Source organism: Phyllobates terribilis, unplaced genomic scaffold, assembly GCF_046119375.1.
Source record: "Phyllobates terribilis strain yellow unplaced genomic scaffold, ASM4611937v1 Scaffold_11__3_contigs__length_659146591, whole genome shotgun sequence".
NCBI lineage: Eukaryota > Metazoa > Chordata > Amphibia > Anura > Dendrobatidae > Phyllobates > Phyllobates terribilis.
The window spans coordinates 221,263,167-221,281,916 of NW_027362771.1; the positions used below are offsets into that span (position 1 = coordinate 221,263,167).

Here is an 18,750-nt window from a genome sequence, read left to right on the forward strand (position 1 = left end):
GTGAGACAACCCTTTTAATTCAATAAAGGAAATCAGCATGAAACACCAATCCCAGTAATTTATTTTTCTTACATTTATAGAAGGTAAGATCTCAGCAAGCATGAGGTGTTTTATTCAAATAAATATGCGCAATGTTTCAATTAGAGATGAGCGAATCTTCCGAAATGACAGATTCGCTCAATTAAGCTGATAGATTCAATTTGTCTAAAATAAGGCCTAATCATAAGTGCCTTGACTGCCATGAAAAGACGTTTATTATGCTCTGATGCTGAAGTCTTCCAGATAAAAAAATAAATACATAATACTCACCTGTCCTTAGTCCTCCCCTATCCTTATGGGCTTTCTACCACCACCACCACAGCTCTCCAGTCCTCCATTACCGCCTCCTGTTTTTACAATACTTCCTTCTGGCATTGAGGCCATGGATTGGCCTGGCCTCAATAACATGCATTATTATGTGTTTTATCATTTTAACCTTATCCCAGGCCATTAAAAGAAGTCAGCAAAATGGCAGCCAGCTGGCCGTCATTTTACTGGATTTATGTGAATCCTCCAAATTTTAATTATTTTTTAAAAAATTTGTAAAACGTTAAATGAATTACGGATGCATTCGCTAATTTCATCCCAATCTGTTTTCATTCATATGCAAACAAGAATTAGAAAATTAATTCTAAGTACAGTGCAAAGATATGAGGAAAATACTTTGAAGATACTACTTTGGGGTCCATATTTTCAAAGTATATCAAAGTACACCAGCCTCATCAGCTGGAAGAAATCCATTCAGTAATGTACTCAGTTTACAAGCTTTAATTGAAGAATAAGGGCTCACTCAGATGTCTTTTTCACATACGTGTTATATCCGTGTTTTTCACAGAACTCGAACCCATTATAGCCTATAAGGCTGTTCACATTTCTGTGTATTTTAGCCAACTGAGTAATGTGCACTAAAACATGGAGATATGTCCAATTTTTATATAATGTTGCACTGCTTCTGGAGAAGGCGGCAGTCACTTGAAATTATTAAAATTGTAAAAATGCACTAAAAAAGTGTCCCCAACCTTATCCATCCAGTCGAAGAGCAAATCTGTATAGTCTAAGATCTTCCACTTGTATAGCATTGCTCCTAGGCAGTCATGTAATCATTGGAGATGTACTGGGAATCTTCCCGAGACTGATACCAAAGATTTTGCTGAATAGAATCAAGAGCCTGGGTGCTATGGAATTACTGGTGGTCCAGTATGTCTTACATGCAGTCAGATTCGGAGTGCACACACCGTTTTCTTTGAGGTGCTCGCGAAATGGGAGTGGATTTTCCAGATGCAAGAAGTATTCACTGCAGACTAGGTGCTGTACAGCACCATATAAGACGTCCTCCTTCCTGCAGCTCCACAAGGTGACTGAGAAAGATTCCCATGAATCGAAACGTCACCTTCTGTCACAATCCAGGAGCACCTTTGTATATTTGCACATGCTTGTAGCACTTAAATAAAATTATTTCACCTTGGCAAGAAACCAGTGTGTAGTGAATGCTTCGTCTCGCAGTATGTCTTAAACATTATGTAAACAGTAAAGATGCCAGCTCGTACAAAACAGGGTAAACTCATTGCTATGACATTTAGGATTCGTTGCCAGGTAGCACAAAGTATTCATATTATGTAAATGAGTGTCTTCAGTTTCTATTAGAGAAGAGAGAATAAATTTGAGTGGAATTGAACTCTACTCGAATTTTACAAAAATCTGCATTTGCTAAAATGTGGATTTTTTTGTAATTTGTTTCTGCGAGTATTCAGCAAAATTGGCCATCAAAAGGTTAAAAAAATTAAATAAAATCCTTACACTCAATTTAACACTCATTTCTCCAGCCCCTCTGCTTCTCACCATCCCCAAATCCAGTCCTCCTTGCAGTCTGATCCCCGAGCTCGCACTGTAATCCCTGGGACTCTCACACTGAGCCAAGATTTCTGACTGTTCTGTGTATGCACGTGCAAAGGTTACGGCACACGTTGTTACTTTCGTGACCTTTCTTGCACTTGTGCAGAACCCTCTTGGGCCTCATCAGAGCCAGAAGTGCCACCTCAGTATGAGATTTCAGCGCAAATGTCGGGAATCAGAAGACGCAATAAGGACAGAACGGATGACGGTGTGGAGCGCCTGCGCCAAAGAAGTGAGTGGTGAGGCAAGTATAAGGATTTTTTACATATTTTAAACCTTTCATTTATTATGCTCTGGGGTCTGAGAAATACCCCAGAACACAATATGAAACATTAAATTCTGAGCGAACAAAAAAATTAAAAATTTGTCTTATCTGTGAATCTCTAGTCTCTATCTATAAGTCAAGCGTTAATGGATAATGTGAAAATATGAGTTTTAAAGGCATTTTTCCATGAACAAAAGTTCATTTTAATCAATACATCTTAGAATAATAATACCTTCCACAATTGTATGTGTTTAAATAAAATGTTCCTGTGCTGAGATAATCTTATAACTGTGCCCCTGCTGTGTACTGTGTAATGGCTGTGTCTGACCGTACAGGAACATGGTCTGATTATACCACATCTCCTGGGCAGGGGAGGAGAAAATAGTATACAGACATTTCAGCACGGGATCACATCTGATTCTTTCTGTGAGGTAAAACATTTCCCTGCCTGTTTTTAAACATTGTTTTACTTCAAAGAAAGAACCAGCTGTGATTCCCTGCTGTAATGTCTGTATACTCTTTTGCTTCCTCCCCTGCCCAGGAGATGTGGTATAATCAGACCATGTTCCTGCACGGTCAGACACAGCCATTACACAGTACACAGCAGGGGCACAGTTATAAGATTATCTCAGCACAGGAACATTTAATTTAAATACATTCAATTGTGGAAGTTGAAGTTATGTTTGTACAAGTCATTCTTGTTGCCCTAGTCCTACATCTAAATATTCTAGCTTCTAGGTGTCCCCTCTGATATCCAGCATCCAGGGGGTATAATACCCCAGTATGTATAAAAATGATGTGTTCTCAGGAGCTCCTTTATGCTAAGCTTCTTGTGTTTTCAAGCAGGAATGATGGGCAGCCTTCTCTTTTCCGCTGCGATTGCTCTCATAGTTAGTTTTGTACCAGGGCATAGCTAATTGAGTTCTGTAAACATAAGAAACTAATTTACAGTCCTTGAGGAAAAACATGAGATGCATTTTTAAAATAAATTTACATTTCCCTGCAAAAAAGTAATCAGCACAGATTTTATCTTCCTTTATATTTGAAAAGAAATCATCTTGTTTTCAAATGTAATTTATCTAATCGGGGACATAATAGCAATAAATAGATTAAAATGTACTATTCATTGCATTATTTCACATGACTTATTCCAAAACCGTTTTCCATATTTATCTCAGAAAATAGGATTGCCATACAAGGCTCAGTTCACACAAGCATATTTTGGGGTTCGTATATTGACCGCCGCAATTTACGGACTGACAGCGTGGCTCCTGACTCAAACTTACAGCCTTAGACACATAAATGAGACTGTAGAGTTTGAAGGGAATCTGTCAGGTAATTTTTGCCTACCCTACCAATAGTATCCGGAAATAGGGCTTGGGCAGCCCTTTCAGGATATGCAACTATTATTGCTGTACGTGGCTCCATTGTGATGCTGTAAGCCCCAGAAAATGTATAGTCGCGCGCCGGCTAGTCAAATGTATGTTAACGCCAAATGAATATTCACCCCTTCATCCGCCCATAATCCCGCCCACCCCTTTTCACCGGCGTCAGTGATGCAGTCAGACTGCCATATGCCCGAGGATCATATCACAATCCTCAGACTGGCCAGTCCGAGGATTGCAATGACACCGGCACAGAAGGGTGGGTGGTGAAGGGGTGAATATTCATCTCACATTTACATGCCTGTGCCATCGTCACTGATTGAGTCCAGTCAGACTATCATGAGGATCTCATAGCAATTCTTGGACTGGCTGTTGGCTCTCCTGACCTGAGAGTTAGAGCATGCATTTCTATGCAGCTGTCACGCTCAGGTCAGGGGTCAGGAGAGCAGACAGCCAGTCCGAGGAATGCGATTCGATCCTCGGGCATACGGCAATCTAACGGAATCACTAATGCCTTTTTCAGGAGTAGGGTACTCAAAAATGACCTGACAGATTCCGTTCGAGTAGGGAGACCCACTGCCAGACCGAGCATTGCGATCAATATATGGACCATAAAATACGCTCATGTAAACTCAGTCTAACTTTTTGGTGGGAATTTATCAAGTCTGGTCACTAGTCTTGGACCTATAGCACTGGAGCAAGGTCTGCCAGATTTATTAAGAAGTGCTCACCTTTTAATAAATGTGGCGCCTCTTTTGAGCTACAATATACAGCAAGTACAGATGTAATATCCGCCAGGTTTCTAGCTCATAATATAGTAAATTTGTTGTAAAACAATACGCCATGATGCCTTTAAGTCATGGGGTTAATGCTAATGTCACAAAATACCACTTGCGTGACATTTTTTAACACCAATTTCTGGCATAGAGGGATGATAAATTCTGGCCTTTGTGTACAAGTGCCATACCTATTATTAGCCTAACATCCCAGGAAAATGTATTTCCACTTGATAGTACATATAACTGCAAGCAAAATATATAAACCTTAATATAATCTATTTCATAGAATTCACACTTTTTATGACAAATGACATTATTTGAAAGCCTGGAAATTTAGAAATGTGACACCACACAAGCTGGACATGTGCAATAATAGCATAACAAAATCTGTAAAATATTAGCTGTTTGAAAATATAAGATAAATAAATCTTTCTTTGACCTACATTATGAACATATGAGCTACACTTACACACTTATGATCTATTTGTACTTGTCTGGAAGCGAAATGTCACTCAAAAATGGAAAATGTGACCACAATCATCCCCAAGATCCGCAATGATGAGAACGTGCAAGGTCTACTAATGAGAAGAGGATCCAGGGAGCCGGCATATAGGAAAATATTCGCAGGGTACTGGTCTAGCGGTCATGGATGACCAAGGTGGCCGCTGGACCAGGTTCCCATGAATCTTTTTGCTCAACTCTAATTACTATCAATGTGTGAAATATAATACCATGAAAATCTATAAGGTTGCTAGTCTCTAGAAATTAGGCTGAAATGAGATTACAGAAGTATGACAAGATTTACTCAATTTTTCATGCTGCTTCATGCTTTAGCACAGCTACCAACGAAAGCTTTAATGTGGTCGTAGCCAAAGTATGATAAATGGTGAAAATCTATTGAGATAATATGTTCTGACGTGAAAATCTTTTCTGCAATAACAGAACAGTGTAATGTGTGCAGAACATTATCTCCAGTATATGAGACCATACATAAATATAGGTGAATGCTCTGCTTATTTAGTAAAAACAAAGTAGTCACACAAATGATTTGGGTATTTTCAATATTTAAATTTTTAGAGATAACAATATGATTTCTGTAAATATTAGATCATTTTTGTTTTTAAATAATTGTGATAATTATTTGCTGTACTACTTAAGAACTATAAAATTGTAGTTTTGGATAAACATCAGAAAAGACATGTAACTAATATAAAATTGCCAAAATAGTTTGGAAAGTTAATTGGCTGAAAAAATAGTCCCAAGATGTATTCCTCTCAGTCTTTCACCTCTCCCTTAGAAAGTGTCCTAGTTATGGACTAATATTGACACCCAAGCAAATGATCCATCCTTGATATTCAGAACGCGTTCAAAAGAATACAATTAACCACAAATATAAAATTATATAGGAAATACCTATAGAGTAATGCATGCAGAGCCAAATTTACCATCTTTATGAATGGAAAGCCTAGAAGATTGGCAATATTACTTATTACACAACTATACTGTAGCACATTGACCTGCAGCAAGTATTGATCAGAACTGTCCAATGGAAAAATTAGTCTTGCCCATAGCAGCCAACTGGTGCTCAAAATAAAAGCTACAATATGATTGGTTGTTATCAGCAACAAGGTCAGTTTTCTTCTATTGGACCATTTTAATAAATTAGGCCAATTTGCATCTTGCCACTCAGCACCTACTGATGAGAAATATCATGATACTGATGCAACAGAACGGAGTTTCCATCAATAGGTTTCGATTCAATATGCCACTTTACCAAAGCTATGTATCCAAACATTTGGGCTTGTAGAAAAGCAACCAATCACAGAAGAACTTTCATTTTTCTAGAGCATTTTAAGAAAATAAAGCTGGTCTTTGGTTGATAAAGGCAAAATAAGTTCTTCTGTTAGATGGTTTTAACAAACAAGGGAAAATGAAAGGTTAAAGTGACTAGTATAAGCAAAAAACAAGCCACATTTATTAAAGGGTCATTCTCAAGCACCACATAGATATGCAGCCTGCTCATTTCCCGACTGCTGGAGGGGGAGGGGCATTCCTCCTTGACTGACATTTCTGGTCAGTAGCTTCTTCAGCTACTGTGACAAATTAATGACTTTTGTCCTAGCATCTACACTGTTATTATATTAACATACTGATATAACAAGGCCTTTGAACAAGTTAGCAATGATTAGGAGAACTGCTCTGGAAAATGCTGGTGGTTGGTGATTTTGCAGGACTTAGAACAGGTCAGTGGGAGGGGGAGGTGAGAAGCTAGCTGCTGTTTAGAAATCAATGGGCTGTAATTTCACAAATTAACTCCTAAGCCTGAACTGTAGCTACTGCACATACTCGGCCAGGCTCTGATGGTCAATCTCCTTTGCATCAAGCTGTACACTATCTAAGATAAAAGATCTCAAAGCAGGAGAATGACAGCAGTAAGAAGAAGCAAGTCCATTACAAACTTGCTTATTCTCATCCCGACTAACTAAAATATGAATCTACACTGCTATCACTATATTTGGATACAGGGCCTTTGAACAATCAAGCAGTGATTAGGAGAACTGCTCTGACAAATGCTGATGCTGGGGGCTGGTGAATTTGCAAGACTTATAACAGGTCAGGAACTGAGAGGGAGGGGAGAGGAGAAGCTAACTGCGGTATAGAAATCAATAGGCTGTGATTTCTTGAATTAACGCCTCAGCTTTGATTGTAGCTATTGCACATTGTCGGCCTGACTCTGATGGTCGGTGTCATTGACAACATGATGTACACTATGTAAGATAAAAGCTCTCACAGCAGGAGACTAATAGCAGATAGAAAAAGCAAGTCCATTACAAACGTGCTTATTTTCATACTGTCTAGCTAACTAATGCAATTTAATAACATGAGAATAACTCTTCAACTATCAAGGAGATAGTGGTTGCAAAGGAAAGAAACTTGTAAGACTTGTGATAACTCTTACTATGTAGATTTACTCAAATTAACATCCATGAAGCCTGTGAAACAGAGACCATTTTTTTGTTTGTTAAATGTTAATGGTAATTTCTGTGTTGTTAGTGAGTGATACATTTGAGTTTCTGCTTTTGGTATTTGAAATAATACACTAAATAACAATACAGAATCAAAAAAGCATGACAAAACTGACACAGATAATTTTGCATCTTGGATTTCTTATCACTGAAAAATATGTTTGTTTTTTTGCTGTTCGACCTTATTTTTCCTCATCCTAAATTTTAAATTTACATTATTGAGTACATGGAACCCGAATATTCTCATATATAATACATGACCTTTATGACACTTTATTTTTACCTTGGGATTAAAGTACTTCCACCTTTAAGTCTTTAGCTGTTGTGGAGCTTTATAATAAGGTATTGTGCAGCTGCAGGTTAGCCAGGACTCTTTACATCTTGTCATTTAAGTCATTGTTTTTTTAATGACCATTGGTCAAATGGGGTAAATAGTGAATTAGTCCGGCACGAACTATATGAGTTACAGGATATTAATGTTGAACATCAAAACCGACACCACTAGCACTACAAAATAATAAGCGTAACGTCACAAGCATTCCAGACCAATAACAATCAATTTTCATGCATGTTCCAGAATCAAAGAATTCTTTAAAAACCCCTCCCCTAAAAATCGCCACTGAGCTAATATAGCTATTATCACTGCTTATATTCAGATTTTCTTTTCACCCAACACAAAGTAACAGAAGTAGTGTGATTAACCTGTATACACAGATATCCGTTTTGAGTGTGAAAACAGAGTTGTCATTGAACACCGCTAAGAATATGAAATAAAATAGAGACTTGTGATGGAGCAAACACACAATTATTGCGCTTGTTGCCAAACAAGATAACCCAACAAGAAAACAACAGGGAAACGCTATTTATGTACAAGACATCATGTGATATCAGAAATACGGCTCCGTTCCCACCACGCTTTTGTTTGTCTTTGTTTTGATACTGTAAACATTATTCATCCAGTTGTGAGCGCACTGAAAGGCCTTTTTCTTAAATAATGTTCGGTGGAAACAGCTTTAATTATCTCAAATCCCTGCTCTGAAGAATAGCTGCATGCATTACTGATGTCATTTCAATAAGTACAAATATACTTGCTATGCATGTTCTTTCATACTCATTATGCTATGGAACGTTCAATGTTCCCTCTAGGGAAAACATAATCACAATGTTTCCATTGCTGTAATGGTAATTTTACTACTCCAAAAAGACTTCCTTTGCAGAGATTTCTTTTTTTTCATATAAAAGTGTTGCAATAGTAAAGGAAAGAGAAAGCAAAAACAAAAAGGGAATCAATGGGCGATCTTTCATTGTGCTCATGTATGTAGTCACACTTCTACTGGATTGGAAGATCTGCTGTAAGGTCCCATTGCATTATTCAAATCTGCTCGTCTTTTATTATTAATATGCAAATAATCCATCACTTGGAAATCTCAGGGAGACTGAACTGTTTTCATTTCATTTACTAAACAAAAAATCATCTTTAATCAGGGTTTATAGTGCTGACACTCTCACAATGTTCCTGTGTGGATATTCTGGGGACGCGGATCTACCGTCCTCCTCCGGTGTAGTCACTGGTGATGTTGGGATACTTATTACAGCTGTTGTTACATACGGAGGCTCACAGTTTAGTTTGATGGTTTCCTCCACTTTGGCATTTAGACTGGACCTGCTGTAAGAGAAAGATGGACGTTATTTACACTGAAGCATAGCACTTTTCTCATTTATATGTTAGGTTATTTCATTGGCGAAGGTATTAAAGGGTATGTACACTTAAAAAACTTGTGAAGCCCTACATATCTCCACATGAGTACAGGCTACAAACAAATGCACTGTACTTTCACCCTGCTGGTATGCAACCTTCCAACATGAGTACAGACTACAATCACATCGACTGTACTCTCACCCTGCCGGCATGCAACCTTCCAACCTGAGTACAGACTACAATCACATCGACTGTACTCTCACCCTGCCGGCATGCACCCTTCCAACATGAGTACAGACTACAATCACATCCACTGTACTCTCACCCTGCCGGCATGTAACCTTCCAAAATGGGTACAGACTACAATCACATCCACTGTACTCTCACCCTGCTGGCATGCAACCTTCCAACATGAGTACAGACTACAATCACAGCCACTGTACTCTCACCCTGCCGGCATGCAACCTTCCAATATGAGTACAGACTACAATCACATCCACTGTACTCTCACCCTGCCGGCATGTAGCCTTCCAAAATAGGTACAGACTACAATCACATCCACTGTACTCTCACCCTGCTGGCATGCAACCTTCCAACATGAGTACAGACTACAATCACATCCACTGTACTCTCACCCTGCCGGCATGCAACCTTCCAACAAGACCACAGACTACAATCACATCCACTCTACTCTCACCCTGCTGGCATGCAACTTCCAACAAGAGCACAGACTACATACATTCACTGTACTCTCACCCTGCCGGCATGCAACCGTCCAACATGAGTACAGACTACAATCACATTCACTGTACTCTCACCCTGCCGGCATGTAACCTTCCAACATGAGTATAGACTACAATCACATCCACTGTACTCTCACCCTGCTGGCATGCAACCTTTCAACATGAGTACAGACTACAATCACATCCACTGTACTCTCACCCTGCTGGCATGCAACCTTCCAACATGAGTACAGACAACAATCACATCCACTGTACTCTCACCCTGCTGGCATGCAACCTTCCAACATGAGTACCGACCTCAATCACATCCACTGTACTCTCACCCTGCTGGCATGCAACCTTCCAACATGAGTACAGACTACAATCACATCCATTGCACTCTCACCCTGCTGGCATGCAACCTTCCAACATGAGTGCAGGCTACAACCACATCCACTGTACTCTCACCCTGCTGGCATACAACCTTCCAACTTGAGTGCAGACTACGATCACATCCACTGTACTCTCACCCTGCTGGCATGCAACCTTCCAACATGAGTGCAGGCTACAATCACATCCACTGCACTCTCACCCTGCCGACATGCAACCTTCCAACAGGAGTACAGACTACAATCACATCCACTGTACTCTCACCCTGCTGGCATGCACCCTTCCAACATGAGTACAGACTACAATCACATCCATTGCACTCTCACCCTGCTGGCATGCAACCTTCCAACATGAGTGCAGGCTACAATCACATCCACTGTACTCTCACCCTGCCGGAATGCAACCTTCCAACATGAGTACAGACTACAATCACATCGACTGTACTCTCACCCTGCTGGCATGCAACCTTCCAACATGAGTACAGACTACAATCACATCCACTGTACTCTCACCCTGCTGGCATGCAACCTTCCAACATGAGTACAGACTACAATCACATCCACTGTATTCTCAACATGCCGGCATGCAACCTTCCAACATGAGTACAGACTACAATCACATCCATTGTACTCTCACCCTGCCGGCATGCAACCTTCCAACATGAGTACAGACTACAATCAAATCCACTGTACTCTCACCCTGCCGGCATGCAACCTTCCAACATGAGTACAGACTACAATCACATCCACTGTACTCTCACCCTGCCGGCATGCAACCTTCCAACATGAGTACAGACTACAATCACATCCACTGTACTCTCACCCTGCCGGCATGCAACCTTCCAACATGAGTACAGACTACAATCACATCCACTGTACTCTCACCCTGCTGGCATGCAACCTTCCAACATGAGTACAGACTACATACATTCACTGTACTCTCACCCTGCCGGCATGCAACCTTCCAACATGAGTGCAGGCTACAATCACATCCACTGTACTCTCACCCTGCCGGCATGCAACCTTTCAACATGAGTATAGACTACAATCACATCCACTGTTCTCTCACCCTGCTGGCATGCAACCTTCCAACATGAGTACAGACTACAATCACATCCATTGCACTCTCACCCTGCTGGCATGCAACCTTCCAACATGAGTACAGACTACAATCACATCCATTGCACTCTCACCCTGCTGGCATGCAACCTTCCAATATGAGTGCAGGCTACAATCACATCCACTGTACTCTCACCCTGCTGGCATGCAACCTTCCAACTTGAGTGCAGACTACGATCACATCCATTGTACTCTCACCCTGCTGGCATGCAACCTTCCAACATGAGTGCAGGCTACAATCACATCCACTGCACTCTCACCCTGTCGGCATGCAACCTTCCAACAGGAGTACAGACTACAATCACATCCACTGTACTCTCACCCTGCCGGCATGCAACCTTCCAACATGAGTACAGACTACAATCACATCCACTGTACTCTCACCCTGCTGGCATGCAACCTTCCAACATGAGTACAGACTACAATCACATCCACTGTACTCTCACCCTGCCGGCATGCAACCTTCCAACTTGAGTACAGACTACAATCACATCCACTGTACTCTCACCCTGCCGGCATGCAACCATTCCATCATGAGTACAGACTACAAACACATCCACTGTACTCTCACCCTGCCGGCATGCAACCTTCCATCATGAGTACAGACTACAATCACATCCACTGTACTCTCACCCTGCCGGAATGCAACCTTCCAACATGAGTACAGACTACAATCACATCCACTGTACTCTCACCCTGCCGGCATGCAACCTTCCAACATGAGTACAGACTACAATCACATCCACTGTACCCTCACCCTGCTGGCATGCAACCTTCCAACATGAGTGCAGGCTACAATCACATCCACTGTACTCTCACCATGCTGGCATGCAACCTTCCAACATGAGTACAGACTACAATCACATCCACTGTACTCTCACCCTGCCGGCATGCAACCTTTCAACATGAGTACAGACTCTACAATCAAATCCACTGTACTCTCACCCTGCTGGCATGCAACCTTCCAACATGAGTACAGACTACAATCACATCCACTGTACTCTCACCCTGCTGGCATGCAACCTTCCAACATGAGTACCGACCACAATCACATCCACTGTACTCTCACCCTGCTGGCATGCAACCTTCCAACATGAGTACAGACTACAATCACATCCATTGTACTCTCACCCTGCTGGCATGCAACCTTCCAACATGAGTGCAGGCTACAATCACATCCACTGTACTCTCATCCTGCTGGCATGCAACCTTCCAACATGAGTACCGACCACAATCACATCCACTGTACTCTCACTCTGCTGGTATGCAACCTTCCAACATGAGTACAGACTACGATCTCATCCATTGTACTCTCACTCTGCTGGCATGCAACCTTCCAACATGAGTGCAGGCTACAATCACATCCACTGCACTCTCACCCTGCTGGCATGCAACCTTCCAACATGAGTACAGACTACAATCACATCCACTGTATTCTCACCCTGAGGGCATGCAACCTTCCAACATGAGTACAGAGTACAATCACATCCACTGTACTCTCACCCTGACGGCATGCAACCTTCCAACATGAGTACAGACTGCGATCACATCCATTGTACTCTCACCCTGCGAGCATGCAACCTTCCAACATGAGTACAGACTGCGATCACATCCACTGTACTCTCACCCTGCCGGCATGCAACCTTCCAACATGAGTACAGACTACAATCACATCCACTGTACTATCACCCTGCTGGCATGTAACCTTCCAACATCAGTACAGACTACAATCACATCCATTGTACTCTCACCTTGCTGGCATGCAACCTTCCAACATGAGTGCAGGCTACAATCACATCCACTGTACTCTCACCCTGCTGGCATGAAACCTTCCAACATGAGTACAGACTACAATCACATCCATTGTACTCTCACCCTGCTGGCATGCAACCTTCCAACATGAGTGCAGGCTACAATCACATCCATTGCACTCTCACTCTGCTGGCATGCAACCTTCCAACATGAGTGCAGGCTACAATCACATCCACTGCACTCTCACCCTGCCGGCATGCAACCTTCCAACATGAGTACAGACTACAATCACATCCACTGTGCTCTTACCCTGACGGCATGCAACCTTCCAACATGAGTACAGACTACGATCACATCCACTGTACTCTCACCCTGCCGGCATGCAACCTTCCAACATGAGTACAGACTACAATCACATCCACTGTACTCTCACCCTGCCGGCATGCAACCTTCCAACATGAGTACAGACTACAATCACATCCATTGTACTCTCACCCTGCCGGCATGCAACCTTCCAACATGAGTACAGACTACAATCACATCCACTGTACTCTCACCCTGCCGGCATGCAACCTTCCAACATGAGTGCAGGCTACAATCACATCCACTGTACTCTCACCCTGCCGGCATGCAACCTTCCAACATGAGTACAGACTACAATCACATCCATTGTACTCTCACCCTGCCGGCATGCAACCTTTCAACATGAGTACAGACTCTACAATCAAATCCACTGTACTCTCACCCTGCTGGCATGCAACCTTCCAACATGAGTACAGACTACAATCACATCCACTGTACTCTCACCCTGCTGGCATGCAACCTTCCAACATGAGTACCGACCACAATCACATCCACTGTACTCTAACCCTGCTGGCATGCAACCTTCCAACATGAGTACAGACTACGATCTCATCCATTGTACTCTCACTCTGCTGGCATGCAACCTTCCAACATGAGTGCAGGCTACAATCACATCCACTGCACTCTCACCCTGCCGGCATGCAACCTTCCAACATGAGTACAGACTACAATCACATCCACTGTATTCTCACCCTGAGGGCATGCAACCTTCCAACATGAGTACAGAGTACAATCACATCCACTGTACTCTCACCCTGCGAGCATGCAACCTTCCAACATGATTACAGACTGCGATCACATCCACTGTACTCTCACCCTGCCGGCATGCAACCTTCCAACATGAGTACAGACTACAATCACATCCACTGTACTATCACCCTGCCGGCATGTAACCTTCCAACATCAGTACAGACTACAATCACATCCATTGTACTCTCACCCTGCTGGCATGCAACCTTCCAACATGAGTGCAGGCTACAATCACATCCACTGTACTCTCACCCTGCTGGCATGCAACCTTCCAACATAAGTACAGACTACAATCACATCCACTGTATTCTCACCCTGACGGCATGCAACCTTCCAACATGAGTGCAGGCTACAATCACATCCACTGTACTCTCACCCTGCTGGCATGCAACCTTCCAACATGAGTGCAGGCTACAATCACATCCATTGCACTCTCACTCTGCTGGCATGCAACCTTCCAACATGAGTGCAGGCTACAATCACATCCACTGCACTCTCACCCTGCCGGCATGCAACCTTCCAACATGAGTACAGACTACAATCACATCCACTGTGCTCTTACCCTGACGGCATGCAACCTTCCAACATGAGTACAGACTGCGATCACATCCACTGTACTCTCACCCTGCCGGCATGCAACCTTCCAACATGAGTACAGACTACAATCACATCCACTGTACTCTCACCCTGCCGGCATGCAACCTTGCAACATGAGTACAGACTACAATCACATCCATTGTACTCTCACCCTGCCGGCATGCAACCTTCCAACATGAGTACAGACTACAATCACATCCACTGTACTCTCACCCTGCCGGCATGCAACCTTCCAACATGAGTGCAGGCTACAATCACATCCACTGTACTCTCACCCTGCCGGCATGCAACCTTCCAACATGAGTACAGACTACAATCACATCCACTGTGCTCTTACCCTGACGGCATGCAACCTTCCAACATGAGTACAGACTACAATCACATCCATTGTACTCTCACCCTGCGGCATGCAACCTTCCAACATGAGTACAGACTACAATCACATCCACTGTATTCTCACCCTGACGGCATGCAACCTTCCAACATGAGTGCAGGCTACAATCACATCCACTGCACTCTCACCCTGCCGGCATGCAACCTTCCAACATGAGTACAGACTACAATCACATCCACTGTGCTCTTACCCTGACGGCATGCAACCTTCCAACATGAGTACAGACTACAATTACATCCATTGTACTCTCACTCTGCTGGCATGCAACCTTCCAACATGAGTGCAGGCTACAATCACATCCACTGCACTCTCACCCTGCCGGCATGCAACCTTCCAACATGAGTACAGACTACAATCACATCCACTGTACTCTCACCCTGCCGGCATGCAACCTTCCAACATGAGTACAGACTACAATCACATCCACTGTACCCTCACCCTGCTGGCATGCAACCTTCCAACATGAGTGCAGGCTACAATCACATCCACTGTACTCTCACCATGCTGGCATGCAACCTTCCAACATGAGTACAGACTACAATCACATCCACTGTACTCTCACCCTGCCGGCATGCAACCTTTCAACATGAGTACAGACTCTACAATCAAATCCACTGTACTCTCACCCTGCTGGCATGCAACCTTCCAACATGAGTACAGACTACAATCACATCCACTGTACTCTCACCCTGCTGGCATGCAACCTTCCAACATGAGTACCGACCACAATCACATCCACTGTACTCTCACCCTGCTGGCATGCAACCTTCCAACATGAGTACAGACTACAATCACATCCATTGTACTCTCACCCTGCTGGCATGCAACCTTCCAACATGAGTGCAGGCTACAATCACATCCACTGTACTCTCACCCTGCTGGCATGCAACCTTCCAACATGAGTACCGACCACAATCACATCCACTGTACTCTCACTCTGCTGGTATGCAACCTTCCAACATGAGTACAGACTACGATCTCATCCATTGTACTCTCACTCTGCTGGCATGCAACCTTCCAACATGAGTGCAGGCTACAATCACATCCACTGCACTCTCACCCTGCTGGCATGCAACCTTCCAACATGAGTACAGACTACAATCACATCCACTGTATTCTCACCCTGAGGGCATGCAACCTTCCAACATGAGTACAGAGTACAATCACATCCACTGTACTCTCACCCTGACGGCATGCAACCTTCCAACATGAGTACAGACTGCGATCACATCCATTGTACTCTCACCCTGCGAGCATGCAACCTTCCAACATGAGTACAGACTGCGATCACATCCACTGTACTCTCACCCTGCCGGCATGCAACCTTCCAACATGAGTACAGACTACAATCACATCCACTGTACTATCACCCTGCTGGCATGTAACCTTCCAACATCAGTACAGACTACAATCACATCCATTGTACTCTCACCTTGCTGGCATGCAACCTTCCAACATGAGTGCAGGCTACAATCACATCCACTGTACTCTCACCCTGCTGGCATGAAACCTTCCAACATGAGTACAGACTACAATCACATCCATTGTACTCTCACCCTGCTGGCATGCAACCTTCCAACATGAGTGCAGGCTACAATCACATCCATTGCACTCTCACTCTGCTGGCATGCAACCTTCCAACATGAGTGCAGGCTACAATCACATCCACTGCACTCTCACCCTGCCGGCATGCAACCTTCCAACATGAGTACAGACTACAATCACATCCACTGTGCTCTTACCCTGACGGCATGCAACCTTCCAACATGAGTACAGACTACGATCACATCCACTGTACTCTCACCCTGCCGGCATGCAACCTTCCAACATGAGTACAGACTACAATCACATCCACTGTACTCTCACCCTGCCGGCATGCAACCTTCCAACATGAGTACAGACTACAATCACATCCATTGTACTCTCACCCTGCCGGCATGCAACCTTCCAACATGAGTACAGACTACAATCACATCCACTGTACTCTCACCCTGCCGGCATGCAACCTTCCAACATGAGTGCAGGCTACAATCACATCCACTGTACTCTCACCCTGCCGGCATGCAACCTTCCAACATGAGTACAGACTACAATCACATCCATTGTACTCTCACCCTGCCGGCATGCAACCTTTCAACATGAGTACAGACTCTACAATCAAATCCACTGTACTCTCACCCTGCTGGCATGCAACCTTCCAACATGAGTACAGACTACAATCACATCCACTGTACTCTCACCCTGCTGGCATGCAACCTTCCAACATGAGTACCGACCACAATCACATCCACTGTACTCTAACCCTGCTGGCATGCAACCTTCCAACATGAGTACAGACTACGATCTCATCCATTGTACTCTCACTCTGCTGGCATGCAACCTTCCAACATGAGTGCAGGCTACAATCACATCCACTGCACTCTCACCCTGCCGGCATGCAACCTTCCAACATGAGTACAGACTACAATCACATCCACTGTATTCTCACCCTGAGGGCATGCAACCTTCCAACATGAGTACAGAGTACAATCACATCCACTGTACTCTCACCCTGACGGCATGCAACCTTCCAACATGAGTACAGACTGCGATCACATCCATTGTACTCTCACCCTGCGAGCATGCAACCTTCCAACATGATTACAGACTGCGATCACATCCACTGTACTCTCACCCTGCCGGCATGCAACCTTCCAACATGAGTACAGACTACAATCACATCCACTGTACTATCACCCTGCCGGCATGTAACCTTCCAACATCAGTACAGACTACAATCACATCCATTGTACTCTCACCCTGCTGGCATGCAACCTTCCAACATGAGTGCAGGCTACAATCACATCCACTGTACTCTCACCCTGCTGGCATGCAACCTTCCAACATAAGTACAGACTACAATCACATCCACTGTATTCTCACCCTGACGGCATGCAACCTTCCAACATGAGTGCAGGCTACAATCACATCCACTGTACTCTCACCCTGCTGGCATGCAACCTTCCAACATGAGTGCAGGCTACAATCACATCCATTGCACTCTCACTCTGCTGGCATGCAATCTTCCAACATGAGTGCAGGCTACAATCACATCCACTGCACTCTCACCCTGCCGGCATGCAACCTTCCAACATGAGTACAGACTACAATCACATCCACTGTGCTCTTACCCTGACGGCATGCAACCTTCCAACATGAGTACAGACTGCGATCACATCCACTGTACTCTCACCCTGCCGGCATGCAACCTTCCAACATGAGTACAGACTACAATCACATCCACTGTACTCTCACCCTGCCGGCATGCAACCTTCCAACATGAGTACAGACTACAATCACATCCATTGTACTCTCACCCTGCCGGCATGCAACCTTCCAACATGAGTACAGACTACAATCACATCCACTGTACTCTCACCCTGCCGGCATGCAACCTTCCAACATGAGTGCAGGCTACAATCACATCCACTGTACTCTCACCCTGCCGGCATGCAACCTTCCAACATGAGTACAGACTACAATCACATCCACTGTGCTCTTACCCTGACGGCATGCAACCTTCCAACATGAGTACAGAC

At 43.8% G+C, this 18,750-nt stretch overlaps 1 protein-coding gene across 4 annotated transcripts in view; it reads right to left on the reverse strand.

The window, feature by feature from the left end:
- Window positions 1-2,829: 2,829 nt before the first annotated feature.
- Window positions 2,830-18,750, reverse strand: part of KCND2 (potassium voltage-gated channel subfamily D member 2) — a 677,709-nt gene continuing 661,788 nt past the window's right edge. For all 4 annotated transcript variants that reach the window (XM_073652073.1, XM_073652072.1, XM_073652075.1 and 1 more), the window contains one exon: window positions 2,830-9,053. In XM_073652073.1, coding sequence (XP_073508174.1) covers window positions 8,876-9,053 — 178 coding nt within the window. In that variant the 3' untranslated portion in view covers window positions 2,830-8,875. The remainder of the gene's footprint in view (window positions 9,054-18,750) is intronic.